Below are 20862 nucleotides of genomic sequence, written 5' to 3'. Positions count from 1 at the left end.
TGTGGGTGGATGTATCTTTGCCGCAACAGATTTCTTTACTCTCTGAACCCGTGGTGCATCAACTTTTCTTTCCCGTCAGTGTGCGGAGTTGGGGAAAAACAGTGGCATGGCAGAACAGTCCTGTTCCTGAATTCCTTTTAAAGCATAGGCAACTGGTTCACTCTTTTTTTCTCCCTTTCCTCTTCTATAACCCCTTCTTTTTTTCCCTTAGCACTCATGAATAGTACACAGCAAAAATGCCCCGTGGAAGAGGTATGTTTGTGACAATAACATAATGTCTTTTGATAGTGTTGTGTCTGCTGATTCTGGCTGTCGTGATGGTGGTGATGTGATTGTAGCACGCTTGGTGAGCCTCTGACTTAATGAACCCATTCTTATGAATCAGATGCACCACTCAGAGCTTGAGCTTCTCTGTCCTCTTCTGTTCCAGTAAGCAAAATGCACCTCAGCTTGGTCTAGCTCCCGGTAAAAATGTACAGTCACATCAGTTAATGGTATGAATCTAGGACTCCCGAGACACTTTGCCAGCCCAGCATAGGGTCAGGTGCCACAGCTCCAACTCCAGCCTCGGTTTCCTTCCCACCCTCCTCCCCCACAACCCCCCCATGCTGCCCAGCTNTTTGCCCACCTGCTTGTTCAGAGAAAATTAGAAGTTAATAGAAGGAAGAAAGAAAGGATTCATACCCTCAAACTTTTCAAATCAGAACAACTGAAAAAGTAGAGTACTGGAGAGAGATGAAGGCAACTGGTAGAAATAGTTTTTATCTGAAACAAATTCCTCTTTGTACGCATATCTGCAGTATAGCGTTTAAAGATTTTCTTGAAGGAATCATTAGAGTGTGCTTCTTGAAAATAGGAATAATGTTCTCTATTACACATATGCGTGATATGTGACACCATTTTCCAGATCTTGTGATTAAGACTTGATTCAGTTTTAAAATAAAATTTGCCAAAAGTTTAAACCATCTAGCTTTTTTAGTTTGAGGCTTGAAGGAAAAGACAGTGCTGCATATACATAATATATATTATGTTATATATATGTAAATATATATAGGCATATATAATATGTTTATAAAAGTGTTTTGAACAGTTTTAACATTATTCTCTATGAATGTAAGTAATAAAATAATTTAAAGGTTATAAAATTCTGGAAAAGTTAGAAAATAGATGAAAATTTGATCCCTTTCACCTTCTTTGCAATAGAGTTGTAAAAAAAAAATCACAAGAGTATATGGATTCAAATATTTAAAGTTTTTTTCTGTCCATTGTAATTTCATGTCATCATAAAGTTCTTACTAAGCTTAGTATTAGTACTTAATAGCTATCTTCCTTTCTCTTTCATTCTTCAGATTATTTTCAGAACCACAGAATGTGCTTTGGGGAATTTTTGAAATCTATATTTTCTTATGTAATTCAAATATATAACCATAATTAATTTTATGCCATATAAACAGATAACTTTGATTTGCTTTTCTACTTAATGGGTGTTAAAATTCATACATCCTCTTTGATTTCAAGTATAAGTTAACTTTTTCCAATAATGTACCCTATAAAAATGTAAACCTTTATTAAATGTACTGATTTTGTATTATACCAGTTTTTTCTTTCTTCTATAGCTTCTCGGACTTCTTTTCAGAGCGAGCTTCATCGAGATAGGAGGTATGATTACAACATAGGTCATATATTCTGCTAATAATGAAATCAAAGTGTGCTGTCCGCAAGTTAAATATTTCTCTTTTATAAGCAATGTATTACATAAGCAATGTTCTACCTCATCAGTATATTTCCTAATTTAATCTATAAGGTCGAATGATGAAAAACTTGCTGGGAAAAGAAGCAATACAAACCTCAAAATGTTCTTTGGCAGTAATTAACTACTGAAGTTAATTTTGTAAATGTTTAGTAGGCTACTGGTATATGTAAAACATTGTTGTAACTGCTTCAAAGAAATGCTTTTACCTCCTAGCTACTTAATGTTGCAGAAATAACTGGATGACAAGATCAAAAATTGAATGGAAGAATAAGGAAAGAGAAAGAGTCAAGCTGGATAGATAGCTGAATGGATAAATGGCTGGATAGCTGGTTAGAGAGAAGGAAAGAAGGAGGAGGGGGTCATTGAATAGATAGGAGGAAGGACCAGTGGGTAGACAGACAAATGGTAGAATGGAGGAAGCGTGGATAGGTGGATAAATAGATGGGTGGAATTTTATAAAACAGAGTCCCTGCTTTCACATTTCTTACAGAGTATAGTAGAGAGTAATGAAGAATGAGGATTTTAGAGTCAGACATAATCAAGTTCAAATTTTGACTTCACTGCCTTCTTACTGTGTGACCCTGGGCAAACTGCTTAACCTTTTCCAGCTTTTGTATCCCTGTCTTTAAAATGCTGCTAATCAGGGGCACCTGACTGGCTCAGTCAGTAGAACATGCAACTCTTGATATTGAGGTTGTAAGTTTGAGCCCCATGTTGGATGTAGAGATTACTTAAAAATAAAATATTTTTTAAATGTTGCTAATCATACCCATCTCAAAGCTGTCATAAGGATTACTATATGTGTAATGCTTATTATTAACTAGTAATTCCTATTATTTAGTCAGACAAAAGCTGTAAGCAGAGGTTTTTAGGTATTGCAATTCACATTTAATCAATAAGCAGGTTCTACTGTTTTATGAGCTAGCATGAGAATATGTGTATATGCCTAGTTTTGATAATAGCAGTGCTTTTTAATTTTTAATTTTATTTTCCATAGAGTGCTAGTGAGAGGCAGAGCAGATATCATCATCCCTCTTTGTTAAATGAGAAGATTGAGGCTAAGAGAGGCTGATCATTTGCCCAGGGTCATACAGTTGGTGTTTGTTAGGAAATCAGGCTGAATATAAAGTTTAAACATGAGAATATAAAATCAGATTTTAAAAATGGTGAATCACTGTGTCTCCTCAGTATTAAAGATTAATTATCAAACTCATATACAAAACTGACCAGGAGCACAGACACACATATCAGAATCTGGAAGTGAACGTGGAAAGATAACTTTGAATTGGGGTAGAGTTGGGTGAGGAGGAAAAGGATATTCTTTTTATACGGTATCAGAGTATATAATTTTTAATGGTAGAAAACTAAGCAGTTGTACTTGAGTGGTGTTCTTTTCTATCTTACCATATATTTATGTTTGTGGTATGGGCTAGATAGCAGAACCCTGGAATGAAGAGATTGTATGGGGCTTACTTAGTCCTTATCCTTGTCAACCAAGACAGAGCTAAGTGAGCTCACGGTACATCTCTAACACTGAAGCCCAGAGTCCTAGAAGATGACTGTCATTTGCTCCCTTGATAGCCCAGGCCATTTCTGTGATTATGGCAGTTCTTATGTAACTTTGGGGGGGAGGTAGTTGTTTGCACGAACCTTTGAACACTTGCAGATAGATGGTAGCTTGTTACTGACCTGCAAGCCCTCACTGAGGTGTTGTCTGCTAGGCGACCGGAGATTACCATTGTGGCAGCTGAGCCCCTGAGGCCAGCCTCGTGGTTTCCAGGAGCTCCACCCCCAGGATTGGGATTTCCCCCGCCTTCTGCAACAGGCCCTTGGAGGCCCAGTGAGCTGGTTCCTGCTGAGGTAAATAAATATCACAGTATCTCTTTGCATTTTATTTTTATTTTTTTAATGTTTATTTAATTAGAGAGAGAGAGAGCACGTGCGCGCACAGGCACAAGTGAGGGAGGGGCAGAAAGAGAGGAGAGAGAGAGAATCCCAAGCAGGCTCAGTGCTTCCTGGGAGGATTCTCTCTCTTTCCTCTCTCTCTCTTTGCCCCCCCCCCACTCATGTTTGCTCACATGTGCACTCTCTCTCTTTCTCTCTCTCAAAGTAAATAAATAAAACTTAAAAAAAAAAAAGTCAGACACTTAAGTGACTGAGCCACCCAGGCACTCCTACATTTTATTTTTAAAATTAAGTCCAAAGACAAGAAAAGTGAGACATTTAACACTTTGACTATTTGTCCATAAATGTCTAAAATTTTCATTCTTTATTTTGCAGCTCCCACCATCTTATGAGCAAGTCATAAAAGAAATCAACCAAGTTCAAATTAATACTACAAATAATAATAATGCTGCTGCCACTCCAAGGCACACAATTACTTCTGCAACTCAGACTGACTTTTCAGAAGAAATAGACAACCATCTGCCTCAAAGCAGTGCAAGTAATTTGTCTTCCCTAATTCTGACCTAGTTCTAGGGAAGTAATCAGTAGGCTTCTACTCTTTAAAGTAATTTGCAGCTTATGCATAACTCTTTGAGCTCTGCTTCCTAGTCAGTGTGATCACTGTCTGCTTTCTTTATTTTGATTTGGTGTGATTATTACAATAGATCTTCTCATGAGCGCAGGCCCAATCTCTGGGACTCACCCTGGTTCATATCACAGAAACATCATCCTTTCAACTCATGATTATATTACTGCTAATCCTCTGTATTCCCATTGAGAAGGATGGTATATTTAGCAATTTAACTTTGATAGGATGTTAAAGGTGGTTGTCCTGTTAGGCCTTTAAAAAGCATTATATTCAAATAACAGAGATGAGACTATGTTACTTTGGAGAAGTAAAACAAGAAATGTTGGAATGCTGATGAGAAAGAAGGTATTTGTGTGATAAGTCTACTGAGAATCAAAAACTTAATGGTACTTTAAAATATTTTGTGATGAATATTTCTTTATGAATAAATATAACTTGAACACTCTTGTGAGAAGATGAATATAAACATCTCCCTATTGATTTTGGAATTACTTTTTACTAATTAAGGAAACCAAAATCTCTTGATATTCTACATATGTATTTAAAAAAATCTGTGTATCTTCTATTTTTTTTTCTTTTAAATTATAATGTTGCAGCTTCTTTCTCTTGCTTTTCATCTTGTCAGCACCACAGGCACCTCCCAAGCCTCTCCATCCTCCCCCAGTGGTCTCAGCCAGTGATCGTCCAACAGATGCGGCACCTCTAATAGTCTTTGATATTTCTGAAGAACAGAATTGTCCAGAGAACTCCAGTGCTACAAGATGTCCAGTGCCAAAACCAAGATCAAAAGCCAACCTCAGACCAGTAGCCAGAGATAGTCACATTAAAGAGCAAAATCACCAGAAAATAAGCCCTGTGGCCAGAGAGAGGGAATCCTCCCCGAGTGAGCCCCAGTCTTTGTTGGACAGCAGCACCAACGACTTGGATAGTCAGGCAGTGATGAACACTATGAACACAGAACGAAGCCAAAATAGTGTTGTTTCAAGAATCAAAGCATTTGAGGGTCAGACAAATAAAGAAACCTCGGGCCTGTCTGCAAAACCAGAAATTGTTCCCCGCACACTACCCCCAAGGCCTGCTGTTCCCTCAGGGAAACCCACAATAGCTCCCAAACCGGCTGCTAACAGAGCTTCTGGAGAATGGGACTCCTGGACTGAAAACAGGCTCAAGGTGGCCTCTCGGGAGGGGCTCACCCCACACCCTCCACCACGAGAGGTAGGGAGCGTCCCAGTAACCAAACCTGAACTGCCAAAGAAACCAAATGCTAGCCTTATACGAAGTGCTAATCCTGAGATTCCTGGAGGGGGACCTGCAGCTGAGCGCCCTGATGGTGGGAAGAAAGTCCCAACTCCTGCTCCTCGGCCTTTGTTGCCGAAGAAATCGGTTTCTTTAGAAAACCCCAGCCCTGCAGCTTTGCTGAAACCAGTCACCATTCCTCCCCGACTCTCAGTGGCATCACAGGCCAAAGCATTCAGGTCACTGGGAGAAGGACCCTCAGCCAACTCTGCAGTTCCAGCTCTGCAAAGCAAGCCTCCAGGGGACATTGACCTTATCAGTTTTGATGATGATGTTTTACCCACCCCAACTGGGAACCTGGTTGAAGAATCTGTTGGTTCGGAGATGGTTCTGGGTGAGTAGAAATCAGAAGTGGCAGGGAATGTAAACTCATCAGAGGGCATCTTGAATGGCACTGGATATTTTAGTTTCTAGGAAATAAGTTATTGAAGTCTGTATGTGTGTGTTGCACATGCATGTGTGTGTATAGAAGATAGAAACACAGAGAGGTTAAGAAACATGGAGCTGGGTAGGAGATGGAGACAGAGAAGGAAGGGAAAATATGGAATGGGGGAGAGGGAGAAAGAGGTAGACACATGTTGATGACTGTTACCTGAGCCAGGAATAAGCCGACTCAGTCTAGCAACAAAACTAGGTGTGAGGCTGGCTCCCTTTGGTGGGTGGAGATTCAAGCATCAGGGGGATGCAGAGGAGATTTTTCATAGATGGGAAATCATGCAGTGACCCCAGAAAGGCTCCTCAGATTGAACCGGCCCCACTGGGAGTGCCAGGAGAGGGCCAGCCCTGGGATGGACTCTGGCAAGAGCAAAGCAAGGAATGAGGACCCAGCCATATGTCACAAATTTTTTTCCAGTAATCTTCACAGAACATCTTCCCTTGGGAATGCAACAGTTTTGTAAATAAAGTGCAACAGCTGTAAGTTTCCTGCCAAGATCAGAACAATTAAATTCTCAAGAGGAAATTCAGAGAGTATGTTTTCTTTCCTCACACTGTTCAGATAGAGAGTATGATTGTAACGCTTACCTTTGATTTATCAAAGTAAGCTGCTTTACTTGTCATTGAGGATTCCCTTTACTGCTGTTTACTTATTTGGGTAGATTTTGTGAATATATAAGCTTCCTAGTATTTTCAAAAGGTTAGCTGTCATCTTATAAATGTTTAACATGCATCAATGTGGCATAAGCTCTGTGATTCAAAACCAGATTCTGCACAGCACAAGTGTATTTTAAATGATAACAAACATGTTTATTAAATACTTATCCTGCACGCATTTAACTGGCTATAGCTTGCCTCTTGTCTATAAGGGGTAGAAGGAAAGACGTTAGAATATATTGAGATTCTGCAATGTTCCAAACCCTCAGCTAGATACCCAGATATACAACATTTAATTTCATACTTGCAGTCACCCTCTGAAAGGTATGGTTGTCCTCAATTTGCAGAAGAAAATGAGACTGAGCAAAATCAATGGGTAACCTGCCCTGTGTCCTAACACAGTTTTCAAGGCATGATTCAAACTGTATTTTTTTTTTTAATTCATTTATTTTGAGAGAGAGCACACACACGAGAGCAGGGGAGGCAAAGAGAGAAAAGGAGAGAATCCCAAGCAGGCTCCATGCTGTCAGCATAGAGCCTGACGTGGGCCTTGATCTCATGAACCATGAAATCATGACCTGAGCCAAGATCAAGAATCAGATGCTTAACCAACTACACTACCCACATGACCCCAAACTCTGTCTTTTTATTTGAGATCTGGTATATTTTTCATTTTATTACGTTACTACCCAACATTTTCATGAATTATTACACCAGGTAACACTGAAAACTTTTAAAGTCTTTGTTATGTCATTTTCTTACTTAAACCTTTTTGGTGTTACAAAGTTACCCATGGATGGGTAAATCCAACAACAGCAAGCTGTGAAGAGGTGGAAATACTACAAGCCAAAGACATACCACCTTTTGTAGAGCTGCTAGATTCTGTGAGAATGGCAACTTGGTTAATAACTGCTGAGGATTTATTCTGTGTCATCAAACAGATAATTACAGTCATCTTCAAAAAGAAGGCCAACCGTATACATTCAACATGAATATAGTCTCATGCTTCATACTCAGCCTTTTCTGTTTCTTGATTTCTCCCACTTCATTGCACAACATTTAATTATTTAGGCAGTCCTTTAGCAAAATGTGTAATTTGCTTGCCCTCCTTGACTTTAACCATTGCTCTCAACTGTGGAGTCATACTGAACACTTACTTTGTCTTCTTTCTAACCTGCACCTCCCATAATAACACCATCATATACCCAGGCTTCCCTAGAGAATCCTAGAGATCATCTTCAAGTCTTCCTATCTGTCACACAGTAGCTGTTTGTTTGGACTTGGAGTGAGACAGTCCGGAGTCTACCACTTAATTGCTATGTGACCTTGGGCAATTTACTTGACCCCACAGTGCCTCAGTTTCCTCATCTATAGAACACAGTAATAATATTCCTCATGGAGGTGATGCAAGGATTAAATGTGATTATGCAGGGAAGCACTGTCACATTGTCTGAAACATGGAAGTGCCCATTAAATAGTAGTTATTTTTACTTCTTGGCCTTCACATCCAATTAGTTACCAACTCCTGCTGGTTTAGCCTTTTAGGTGGTTCTGGAGTCTTCCTCATCCCTCCTCCACTGTCCCATGTTAGGACTCTGTGACCAGATTAATGCAGTAGCCTCCTAAATTGAGCTGTTGCTTCTGTCTCAAACCCATCATCCTCTATATCATAGCTACCCAAGGGATTTTTTTCTAGAGTGTACACTGGAGCTTGTTGCTTCCCTGCTTACTGGCTTCCAGAGGCCTTTAGGATTGCCTCTGAATTCCTCAACATGCAGAGAGATTTTTGTGTATTGATTTGGGGCTTTGTGACTTTTTGATGGTATATCAATGGCATTGTCTTTGTAAGTAAAGTATTATGGTCTCTTTGTGAAACCTTACTCAGTCATCTTGGCATTAGCTAGAAACTGGGAGAGAACACGAGAACAAGGAGAGGAACTCACAAATACGTCCTTCCTTCTTTTCCTTCCCTCAGAAATATAGAAAATCTAATAAAGTGGTTTTCATAAAATGAAGTTGCCATATTAATCTCAGGAAATAGAGATCAGAAAATACTGGAGCTATGAAAACACTGTAAAGATTAGAAAAATTATTAAAGGAAAACTCATAAAACAAGCAATTTAATATTGGATTCATTTCTTGGGTAGAATGCCTTCCAGGTTAATGTAATGGAGCTGCGAAGTATTAGCAATTCCTCTTCACACCTTTACAAATCATATCCAGTTGTCAAAAAAAAAGCAGAATGCCTCTGCTGTCAGCCCCATTACACAGCCCAGAATAATAGTTTAGCAGCCAATTTCTGCTATTAACAGAACTCAAGGGAAGGAAATGACAGAAAAGCAAGCCAAGGATGGTGAAACTAATTATGATGACAAGCATATTATTAGAGACAGGTAATGGGCAGAAAACTACATTATCATCAGTGTTTTTCTCAGCCCAGTAATGAAGACCATGTGGATATAGGTGTAAAGGGGCCTACTTGTTTGGCAGCAAGTGTAGAATAATTGGTTTGGTGTGAGGGGCTAGAAGGAGGGAAGAATAAATACTGCAAATAAAGGTGGAGAAAATGCCATGGACGTTCCTTAGATTTGGATAGGAGATTTTTCTTTCTTTTTTCTTTTTTGAGATGCTTTATGTCTTTTTTACTATAGAAACAAAAGCAAACTCAGTAATAGAATTGTGACATTGTGGTTCTTAACCCCTTCTGGATCACAGAACTCTGAGAATCAGATTATCCTGTGAATCTTTTATTTCCCATGAAAACAGCCCTTTAATTCATGTATGCACAATTTTCAGAGCTGCAAGGGCTCATTCTTGCACCCCAATGAAGGGCTGCTACTACTATAGAGTATTGCAAGTAATCTCCAGTGGACTGCTTAAATAAATAAAGATAACATCCACAATACAGTGGAGAATTTTGTGTTAATTAAAAAGGAGGCATACCACCTATTACGTCCTACCAACCTCTAAGATATTATTAGGTGAAAAATGCAGGGCATGGATAGCATCCATGGCATTTTAGCTACTGTTTATGTGAAAACACACACATACCCATAGGTAGTTTCTTTGGAAAGATATGTAAAAAGTTGGTAACAAAGGTAGTCTTTATGAGGGAACAGGGTTGGCAGGAGAGGATGGGGAACTTGGTTTTCAAATAGCTAAACATAAGCAGAATTAGGATGAAAAACTGGGAGAGTTGGCTGTTGTCATCTTTGCTAGAGAGAGAGAGAGAGCTGCCTCCCATGCTGATCCTCAGCCTTGTGATGAGTAGAAATTTTAAAATAATAATACATGATTTTTCTAAATTTCAAATGGAAGCTAATTATTTTGAACTACGTATGTCTAAATAAGACAAATTCAAAAACATATGTATGCACATAAAACCCTATTAAATAGAATCACTGAGGAACTGTATCCAAAAAAAAGTTTTAATTTTTCTAGTTATAGAAAGTTTTACAGGTGTTATTGCCTTTAAAAAGCAACTAAAGGAACAAGGATTTTCACTTTTCACCCTTATTTTCAAATGGTTTTTGGTTTGGTTGGTTGGCAGGGGAGTTATTTCAACTTAATCTTGTAACTTTTTTCTTGTGATTGAATTTATTTTATTGGATTTTTTCAGTTACAGAGTAACATATTTGCTGTAACATGTCAAACAATGCAAACATTTAGTAAAAGAAAAAAAAATTATCTCCCTCCAGTCTATCCATATCCTCAGAGTAACCAGTGTGAACAATATTGTATGTAACCTCCCAAGTCTTTGGACATTTCAAACCAAAGCTTACAAACACGTATCCATACCCGTACTTTTATCTAATTTTATAAACGGTTTTATCATAGTATTCCCTTGTCTTTTTTTTTTTTTTTTTTTTAAGAGAGAGAGTGAGGGGTAGGCAGAGGGACTGAGAGAATATTAAGCAGGCTCCATGACCAGTATAGAGCCCAACATGGGGCACAGCCCCATCACCCTGGAATGAGGACCCAAGCTGACACCAAGAGTCAGGCACTCAACCACCTGGTGGCCTGAGCCACCCAGGTGCCCCTGCCCTTGTCTTTTTTTTTATTTAACAGTGAGATTTATGGACTTCTCTTCAGGCCAGTAGGTCTGACTCCTTGTTTCCTATGTATTATAGTTGGTTCAGCATTTCCCCTGTTGATGCACAGTGCTTGTAGATTTTTGGATTCCTTTTTCCTCTACAGAAAATACCGCAGTACACAGTATCATAAACATTGCCATTTCTACTAGTGCTTTTATTTCTGAGGAATAAATTTCCAAAACTAAGACTACTGGGTCAAAGGTTATGAACTTTAAACATTTTATTAGTACCAGTGATCCAGTTCCCTGGTTGGCAAATGCCTGGAGTTCCCAAACATGAATTGTCATCCTTGTTTTATATGTTGCCCACTTAGATTTCTGTTAGAAAAAATACCCCGTTCATAAAGAGACATAACAAGTAAACTTCATACTAGTGTAGCTAAAGGGAGATTTGTATACCATCATCAAGATAAAATTAGGACTCTGGTCCCACCTTCTTATTGAAGTGATGCTATTTGTCCTCCCAACTAATCTCCACACCTCATCTGCATTACAGCCCTGGACATTGTGTAGACAAGAGACAGATGCTGAGCTCACTGACTCGGTGAGCACAGCTGGGGCAGGTCATCAAACAGACCCACTCCTGCCAAACAGCCCACAGCGCTAGAACGCTGACATTTCCTTGCTCAGTGTATTGAGAAAGATGTTTTTTTTTCCCAGAGACATGTATAGTAGAATAATTTTATAAGATCGGAGTGCAAACTATTAAAGAGTAGCTAATGATATTTATAAAGACAGAGTGCATAACTAGGAAGGACACTTTGAATACCTTTGTTATATAAATTGTATTTATACTACTTCAAGTCCTTTAGGTTAAAAAAATATATCATTGGACCCTTGGGTGAAAAAAAAAAAAACCTGACTGGCAGTAGGTGAGGTTGCACACTGTGCAGGATTTGGGGCAGGTGTCTGAGGCCATTCCTCCAACAGCGAGCATAATTTGGATTCCCCCTGTGCTTGGCCCCTCAAGGTACTGATTGGCAGTGTCTTTTTGCCTTTCCCTGCCCCCACCTTGTTTGTGTTCTCCCTCCTGGAATGTGAGAGATTGTAGGTGTTATAGTGGCTCAGAATATAATATGAGTTGAGAAATAGTTGAAGTCATTCCATGCTCAAGATTTTCTTCCCCTTCCACACCCACCCAAAACAACAGCATCAACTAAAAGTCTATACTAATAACCAACAGATTCTAGGTACCAGAAGCAGCTATTAGAGCAGAAATACCACTTGAAAGGTAGAATACAGTGAACGGTTAATAGCCTTAATCCTTTTTGTGACTTTTTGGTCCTTTTCCCAGTAGAAAACAAGAGCCCTGAGAGAATGGGATATGACAGCCAAGATAAGGGGGAGAGAGGGAAGTCAAGTCTCTGAACAAAGTCTCTACTGCAGCTGGAAATCAGTGGGTTCCAACAAGGGCCTCGGAAGCAGAGTAAAGGCAGTGATAGAGAGAGAGATGAACAGAAAGGAAAAATCAGCTCCAGGGAAAGGTCTGGTGTTTCTGTGTTTGAATAAAATGCATGCCAGGATCATATAGGGTCTTCAGATTCTTTCATTTTAGCTAGTATTACTCAGATGAACCATTCAGGGAGTCCACATTCAGGTAATATTTGCAGTAATGGGCTTTAATACAATTGCACCTATCCCTTATTATCCATTGCTGTTTCTTAGAGACCACGTATATATTATTCAAGTTGGAAGGACTATTAGAATGTGTGAAATCCAGTTGTTGGAAAGAACAACTCCCCTCCCTCACCCCCTGTACTTCGGTTTCATGCTGCGACCTGCTTCCCTTCTGCCCACACCCAGAGTCTCTAACCGTGCTCTACGTTTTCCTTTCTCAGTAGTACTTTTCACGTAATGTACCATGTGACCTATGTATCTATTATATTTATTGTTGATTATCTTCATCTCCCTGCTAGAATGTAAGTGCCATGAGGACTGGGTTCTTTGTTCACTGAAGTATTCCCAGCACCTAGTATAGTATTTGATTTGTAACCGGCATCCAAGCAGTATTGAGTGGACACAAGTGAAAAAAACCAAAATACAAAGAAAGACATGAAGTTCTGCTTTTTTTGTTTATCAAAATACCTACATAATAATACATGTAATATAGTAAAAAATACACCAAATTTTAATTATTACTGGAGGGATGGGATTATAGGAACTCTCTGTAATGTTTCCCATTTTTTACAGTAAATACTCTTTTGGGGTAAAAAATAATGCTGTTACAAAATATACACTTAAAAAATTTAGGGGGAGCCTGGGTGGCTCAGTTGGCTAAGCGTCCAACTTCGGCTCAGGTGTGCGGGTTCGAGCCCCACATCGGGCTCTGTGCTGACAGCTATCTCAGAGCCTGGAGCCCGTTTCAGATTCTGTGTCTCCCTCTCTCTCTGACCCTCCCCTGCTCACGCTGTGTCTCTTACTGTCTCTCAGAAATAAATAAAACATTAAAAAAAATTTTAGTTAGACCTAAAAGAAGGAGCTTTATTTGTTTTGTGAGGACATGGGTTACAATGGAAGAAAGTTATATTATTACAGGATCCTTTTTTTCAAGTTTGATACTGTTTTGATAATCTTAAGTTGGTTTTTTGAACTTAGACAAGACTTGCCTCACTCTGTAGAGGAGTCACCTAATTTTTTTTTCTCAGTAGCCTAATAATAAAAGTTTTACCTGGCTGCCATCTGAGGGCCATTCCTAGGTGGTAGATAATAGAATAGGATTATACTTTACCATAGTATCTTCCCACCTACCATTGTTACTGGCACATGGAAGACATGTGAGCAAGTGGCTAGTGAGTGCGTGATGCCTTTCGTAGGATATGTAATGGTAGGGTTGCCTGAGAGCTGCGTGGAAAGAAAGGTCAGGTATCTAGGGGCTGAAAGGCCTTCTTATCCTTAGCTCAGCTCTACTTGTATCCTGAAAATAGCTGGTCAGCAAAAGGTACTTATTGAACCACAGCTCATAATAGGCAGAACATGAATGCTGTTCATCAACAGGAGCTATGCTGCACAGTATTTTTATAGGGACTCTTTCCCTATAGTTAAGATTCCATAGAACAGGTGTAGAATTGCAGCATATATTCATTCTGCTTCTTTTTTTTTAATGTTTTATTTATTTCTGAGAGAGAGAGAGACAGACAGTGTGAGCAGGGGAGGGTCAGAGAGAGAGGGAGACACAGAATCCAAAACAAGCTCCAGGCTCTGAGCTAGCTGTCAGCACAGAGCCTGACGCAGGGCTCAAGCTCACAAACCGTGAGATCATGACCTGAGCCGAAGTCAGACGCTCAACCGACTGAGCTACCCACGTGACCCATCATTCTGCTTCTTGTTGAATAAAAGTGAAAGAGGCCTCAGAGATCCTGTGTATTACAGAGAGTATCTATTATACAGCATTTATTTTACTTTTGCTTATCTACTGATTTTTAGATATTTCATCTTTTATTTTTTTAATGTTTACTTTTTTGAGAGAGAGAGAGAGACAGTGTGAGCAGGGGAAGGTCAGAGAGAGAGAGGGAGATACAGAATCCGAAGACAGGCTCCAGGCTCTGAGCTAGCTGTGTCAGCACAGAGCTCAACGTGGGGCTCAAACCCACGAACCGTGAGATGATGACCTGAGCAGAAGTTGAACACTTAACTGACTGAGCCACCCAAGTGCCCCAGATTTTTCATCTTTAAAAAAATGATATGGGCATTTTCCCAAAGAACTGAAAAGAGGGGCGCCTGGGTGGCTTAGTCGGTTAAGCGTCCGACTTTCGCTTAGGTCATGATCTCGCGGTTCGTGGGTTCGAGCCCCGTGTCGGGCTCTGTGCTGACTGCCAGCTCAGAGCCTGGAGCCTGTTTCAGTCTGTGACTTCCTGTCTCTCTGACCCTCCCCTGCTCACGCTGTCTCTCTCTCTCTCTCCTAGAAATAAATAAAACATTAAAAAAAAAAAAGTCCAAAGTACTGAAAAGAATATTTACATTAAAGAACAAAGACTATTTCTTTCAGTAAAAAAGTTTGGTTAATTATGCCTTTGTTTGAAATACTTTCTCTAAACATATACTGTCAATTTTAAATGAATCAGTTAATATGGAGACATGCCAAGTCCTATATCCTTGCCCCCAGATGAAATATTTGGAGGAAAATGTCTTATGTTATTTCCAAGATAAAACATTTTCCATTTTCATGTTAAGTGAAGTATGGTTTTACTAAACGACTGACACTCTGCCGAGTACCTGTCCTGTGCAGGCACAGTACTAGATAGGATGAGGGCCCTCAGTGAGCCTGGGGCCTGCCTTTTCTGGGACAGGCATAGGCATGTGCGGGAGAAAAGGCCTTCTTTCCTGGGATTTCTGGGAGGCTTCACAATCGTGGGGAAGCTGGCTCCTCGTTTCAGTTGCCAGTCATTTTCAGGCAACACTTATGAAATGACTGTACTCCCATGAAGGATCGCTTCTACATAATTCAGGATTGTCCTGGATATCTCTCGTCAGAGAGGAAGAAAAGCCACATGAATTATTTACAGAGCACCAAGTCATTTCCTTTCATGAGCTCCGACTTTGTGTTTCTCTCTGCAAACTGAGATTTTGTTTATCCATGAATAGTTTTCCCTGGGGCATGAAAATATGACTCTTTAATTATGAATGAGGTTTTTTGTTTGAGTCCATGTTAACTAAAAGATGCAAAATAAACTGTGTTTTTCATTAGATCCCTTTCAGCTCCCCACAAAAACAGAACCAACAAAAGAACGAGCAGTTCAACCAGCACCCACCAGGAAGCCCACTGTGATTCGAATTCCAGCCAAACCGGGAAAATGTAAGCACTAATCTGCCTTCTTTATCTGCTTCTCCAAGAGCCTGGGGAAAATATATACTAATTTATCAATGTCTACTTTTGAAATTATGTGTAATCGGCCATTTATTATTATTTATAATCAAAGAATACTTAAAAACAAGTTACTTTTTTCACAGTTCTTTAGACAGTAAATACGGATTTCATTTCTCTGTATCATCAGAGAGGATAGAGAGAGACTGAAACTCAGAACAATTGGAATGTCCTGTTAGTGCCTCTGGTAAAGATGGCAGGAAGGTCCACTTGACTCTCGAAAAATACAGGCGTGAACTGTGCAGGTCTACTTATATGCAGATTTCTTACTACAGTACTGTAAATAATATTTCCTCTATGATTTTCTTAACATTTTCTTTTTTCTTACTTCATTGTAAGAATACAGTATATGACACATGAAACATATAAAATCTGTGTTAATGGGCTACTTAGGTTATCACTAGGCTATATTAGTCGTTAAGTTTTTGGGGAGTCAAAAGTTATATGTGGATTTTCAACTGCACCAGGGCGTCAGCACCTCTTAACTCTTAACTCTTAAGTTGTTCACATATGAACTCTAATTGAAACTGACAGCAAATAAAGTTGTGTGTATCTCTCTGGATGCAGTATCTTTTTCCAGTCAGCATACCCCAAGTATAAGTATGCATGAGTTGTGTGAAGAGCAGTTAACTAAAAATTATAAAAACATAATAATGTATAAAACGTATTTAAATTAGCATAGCACTACTTTTTGATACTATTTTCTTCCTCGATTTTTTTAATGGTACAATAAATGAAATTTTGTATGAGCCTTTGTACGTACCACAAAGAAATCTAATATTTATTGTAAAAGAGAAGCCAAGAGGACCAGGCCCATTTATTTGAGACCCTGGAGATTATTTAAGTGTGTGTGCGCACACGCGTGCACGTGCATGTACAGTGGGTTTCAAAGCATTTCTTGGCAACGCTCGGAGTGATCACACAGCTTCTCCACAAGCTTCTGCTGTCCTTTCATTTCATTCAGTGCATTTTCATAGACCAGGTGCAGCCTTGCTTTATTCTAACAGGAGGTCCTGCCACTCCATTCCTCCTCATAATGGATCACATGTCCCCAGTCCTTCACCTATAGCATCTCTGGGTTATTTTGTAGGCATACCCTGGAATGCCATGAAACCCCTTTAATTTGGGGGTTGGTTTCTGTATAAAATACTACCCAGAAAGATCATACTGGTTTTGGTCTTTTGATGGTTATTAATTGATGGCTCTAAGCCAAGTAGTGAGAAGATTTAACTGAGTTGCTGTGAAGAATGAGGAGGAGGAAAAAGTCAAGGGTACCAAATTCTGGTGGTTCCTTGCTTCTTAGGAAGTTATGTGGTAGATTAAAAAACTGGAGGTTTATTTCTTTTGACAGCATTATATAGTCCATAAATCAGTGGGCTATAGAAGTATCACAGATTATATAGTTCATTGAGTTGCTTGCCTGCTTGCTGTTACCTTGTTAAAATGTCTTCTAGATTTTAACAAGTATAGTGAAATATAATGATAATAAACATTGCTTGAAGCTCACGTGGGTTTTAAGTAATACAGTTTTTATATTTGAATTTATTCTTCTGCTGTATCAGGGTCCCCAAGCCCCCAAGTCTGATGATTACTCGAGGAACATAGTTATGTTCACAGCTGTGCTTTATTACAGCAGAAGTATACAAAGCAAAATCAGCAGAGGGAAATGGTGCATGGGGCAAAGCCTAGAGGAAACCTGGCGCAAGCTTCTAGGTGTTCTCTCCCAGGGGAATCACAAGGGCTATACTTAACTCCCCCAGGAACCAGTTGTGACAGCACAGGTGAAATGTCAACCAAGGAAGCTCATTAGAGACTCAATGCCCAAGGTTTTTATTGGGGGCTGGTCACATAGGCATCTCTAGCAATTTTGGCACATTCCAAAATTCCAGGTTCCTAGAAGGAAAGCAGGTATTTAGCATAAACCATAATCTTTTGTTTTATCAGTTCTGGGGATGGTGGGAACATTTCCAAAGCCCAAGTTCCCAAATTCCAGCAAGAACCAACCTTGGAAGCATGTCCTGAGAATAAGCAGTCTCAGGCCCACTATGTTCATTCCTTTCTGCATACTTATAAATTGGCTTAATAGTCCTGAAATCCAGAAAAGGATATATATTTTTTAAAGTTTATTCATTTTGAGAGAGACAGAGAGTGAACAGGAGAGAGGCAGAGACAGAAGGAGAGACAGAATCCAAGCAGGCTCCACACTGTCAGCACAGAGCCCGACACTGGGCTTAAACCCACGAACCATGAGATCATGACCTGAGCCGAAACCAAGAGTCAGACGCTTAACCATATGAGCCACCCAGGCACCCCCTGAAAAAGGATATATTGAGGAAGCACCTTTGTTTATTATTCGGACAAAGTTCCAGGAGCTGTTAGAAAGTTGGATTCCAAGTGCTGTCTGTGAGAGAACTGAAGTGCCTGTTTCTAGAGCACTGTTTCTATTTATACCAAAAATCACCTCCCCAGAATTGTACTTATTACAGTCATTAAGCAATTCATATGTGCTTCAGTGTTGGAAGAACTTGGAATGGTCAGGCGAAGAAAGGAATAGCTTGTGGAGCAAAACCTTTTGGTCTTCTTTGAACATGTCAGCTCTTTCTGCTTGAGATTTGTTTCTTTTGACTAAGATGTCCTTTCCCCAGATATGTGCATGGCTCCCTCCTTCACCATTCCTTTAGGTCTTTGCTCAAGTGCCACTTTTCTCATTGAGACCTCCACCTACCATGTTATTTGAAATTGGAAATCTCCACCTCCCTCCCCGCCTCACATCCATACCTGATAATCCCTATGTTCTTTCCTGCCAGTAAGGCATTTCCATTCTACTTTGATATTATTACTACTTTGTACCCTTAATTGTTTGTCACAGCAATACAGCATCCTAAATGATTTCAGCATTTCCTTGTAAGAATAAGAAAACTGTTCCACAGAGAAAGTCTTCAAGATGGCAACTCAGTTGAAGTGTTCCTCTGTGTCTTCATTTCCAGAGCAGCCCTGTCCCTCACTAAGAATGCTTGCCTGTTTCTAAATCATTGTTTTCCTAGTAGCTGGCCTGCGTATTTTCCTCCTTTTGAGAATGTTTCCTGGCTGGAGATAAAATAGGAACCTGACAAATCATCCTGTTGTTATAGGTATTTCATGTGAAATGAGAGCAGTGTTCATTTGAAAGAATGAAGAGAATTCCCATCTTCCCTAAGTGCCTAAATCAGTGTGTAAAAGGTGACTAAAGCCTCCTTCAATATGTTACAGTCATCCTCTCTCCAAGTGTGTTTGCACACAGATTTTAATTAGCTGCCACTAATTAAACCTGATCTTTTTCTTCTTTTTAAAATAAGTTGGGGGTATACTATCACTGAGTTAAAGATGTAGTTTGGATGTAAAGATCCTGTTTATTAAATTGAAGGCAATTAAGCCCATTAATCTGGAGCTAATGAATTAGAAAAAACATTTAATTATTTGGATGGGGAGGGTTGGATACACAATCTATTAAAGAAACAGCTTGCCATATTATAGTGAGCACAGGCTTTTGGGCTTCAAAACCCAAAATTACTAGCATTAAGACTTCATATAGCTTATATATTTTCTTCTCTGTTTTGGTTTCTTCATCTGCAAAATAAGTAGGATATTATCTAGCATAGTGCTGGCCAGTAGGACTTTCTGCAGAGGTACAAATGTTTCATAACTGTGCTATCCATTATGGCAACCCTTAGCCATATGTGGCTATGGAGCATTTCAAGTGGTAGCTATTTCAGTGTAGCTAGTGTACCTGAGGAACTGAATTTTTAATTTTATTTAAAATTAGATTCATATTTATTATATATGAATAAACTGCCTTAATTCCTGGCACACTGAAGGTTGTCAAAAATGCTGGCTGCTGTTGTAATTATTTAGTATTATTTTTACTCCATATAGTATTCAGTAAAAGTAACTGATGCCTGCTAAACCCATCCATTTTCTGAAGTTTCCCAGCTCTTTCTCACATATTTAGCTCTCCATTCTTGGTGTAGCTCTTTTATGACAGGCATTTTCCTTAGGAACCAAGCTGCAATCATTTCATCCTTTGGATCCCCAAAGGCCCTAAATTATTGATGAATTACTGCTGTTTTTCCAGGTTTACATGAGGATCCGCAAAGCCCACCTCCTCTCCCTACTGAAAAACCTATTGGAAACACTTACAGTGTAGTATCTGGAAAACTGAGTAATGTTGACAGAACTAGAAACTTGGTAAGTGGTTATTATAAATTGTCTTAGATTGAAGACCAAGCTATGCACTAATTTTAAATACTCAGCTGATGTCTGAATTATTTTACTGTTGACCTGATAAAGACCTTTATTGCAAACCAATTCTAAGCCCTGTGTACTTATTTAATGTGATGTTCAATATTTTAAAAATTCCTATAGGACAAACGAATTAGGCCAGTTCATTGTACTTCATCATAAAATAATTTGTCCTATACTGATAGAATGACATTATCTTTTACTAGCGCTAAATAATGAGGCAGATGTTATTGAAAATCTCTAAAAACCTTTAATATTTGTGGAAATAGACTGAGTCCAATTTTCAATTTTTATTTAAAATATCTAATTAGTGACACTTTAAGATAATTACCATAAGAATTTGTTAATCTGAAATTTAGGGAAATTTTTTTAAATCAAAAAATAGTATTTTTAACAATGGTAGTCAAAGAGTTTTAAAATATATATATATGTATATATATGTATTTTTTTAACCTCAATATCATTTCCCCATCTGCTTGAAACTCCCATATGATAGATTATCTTTTAAGGTTTATTTCTAAAGAAACTGGTTCCTTAACAAGTGTTGGCAAGGGTATGGGGAAAAGGGAACCCTCTTGCACTGTTGGTGGGAATGTAAATTTATGCAACCACTATGGAAAACAATGTGGAGGTTCCTCAAAAAAATTAAAAATAGGGGTGCCTGGATGGCTAACTCAGTTGAGCATGCAACTCTTGATTTCAGCTCAGGTCGTGATCCCAGAGTCATGGGATTGAGCCCTGTGTCAGGCTCTGCGCTGAGCATGGAGCCTGCTTGAGATTCTCTTTCTCTCCCTCTCTCTCTTTTTCCCTCTCGTTCTCCCTTGCTTCACATCTTTCACAGGTGAAGAGAATTAAGAGGTATAATTCTTTAGTTATAAAATAAGTAAGATACGGGGATATAATGTACAGCATAGGGAATATGGTCAGTAATACTGTAACACCTTTGTATGGCGACA

The 20862-nt window shown here is 39.1% G+C and overlaps 1 protein-coding gene across 3 annotated transcripts in view; it reads left to right on the top strand.

Moving 5' to 3' along the window:
• The first annotated feature begins 236 nt into the window (after positions 1 to 236).
• SH3D19 (SH3 domain containing 19) overlaps positions 237 to 20862 on the top strand; it is a 50497-nt gene continuing 29871 nt past the window's right edge. For all 3 annotated transcript variants that reach the window (XM_077770809.1, XM_077770814.1, XM_077770807.1), the window contains exons 1-7: positions 237 to 252; positions 1617 to 1659; positions 3475 to 3613; positions 4034 to 4196; positions 4912 to 5916; positions 15452 to 15559; positions 19740 to 19852. In XM_077770809.1, coding sequence (XP_077626935.1) covers positions 237 to 252; positions 1617 to 1659; positions 3475 to 3613; positions 4034 to 4196; positions 4912 to 5916; positions 15452 to 15559; positions 19740 to 19852 — 1587 coding nt within the window. The remainder of the gene's footprint in view (positions 253 to 1616; positions 1660 to 3474; positions 3614 to 4033; positions 4197 to 4911; positions 5917 to 15451; positions 15560 to 19739; positions 19853 to 20862) is intronic.

This window comes from Crocuta crocuta, unplaced genomic scaffold, assembly GCF_008692635.1.
Source record: "Crocuta crocuta isolate KB4526 unplaced genomic scaffold, BGI_CrCroc_1.0 scaffold345, whole genome shotgun sequence".
Taxonomy (NCBI): domain Eukaryota; kingdom Metazoa; phylum Chordata; class Mammalia; order Carnivora; family Hyaenidae; genus Crocuta; species Crocuta crocuta.
This window is presented reverse-complemented; position numbering and strand designations above follow the sequence as displayed.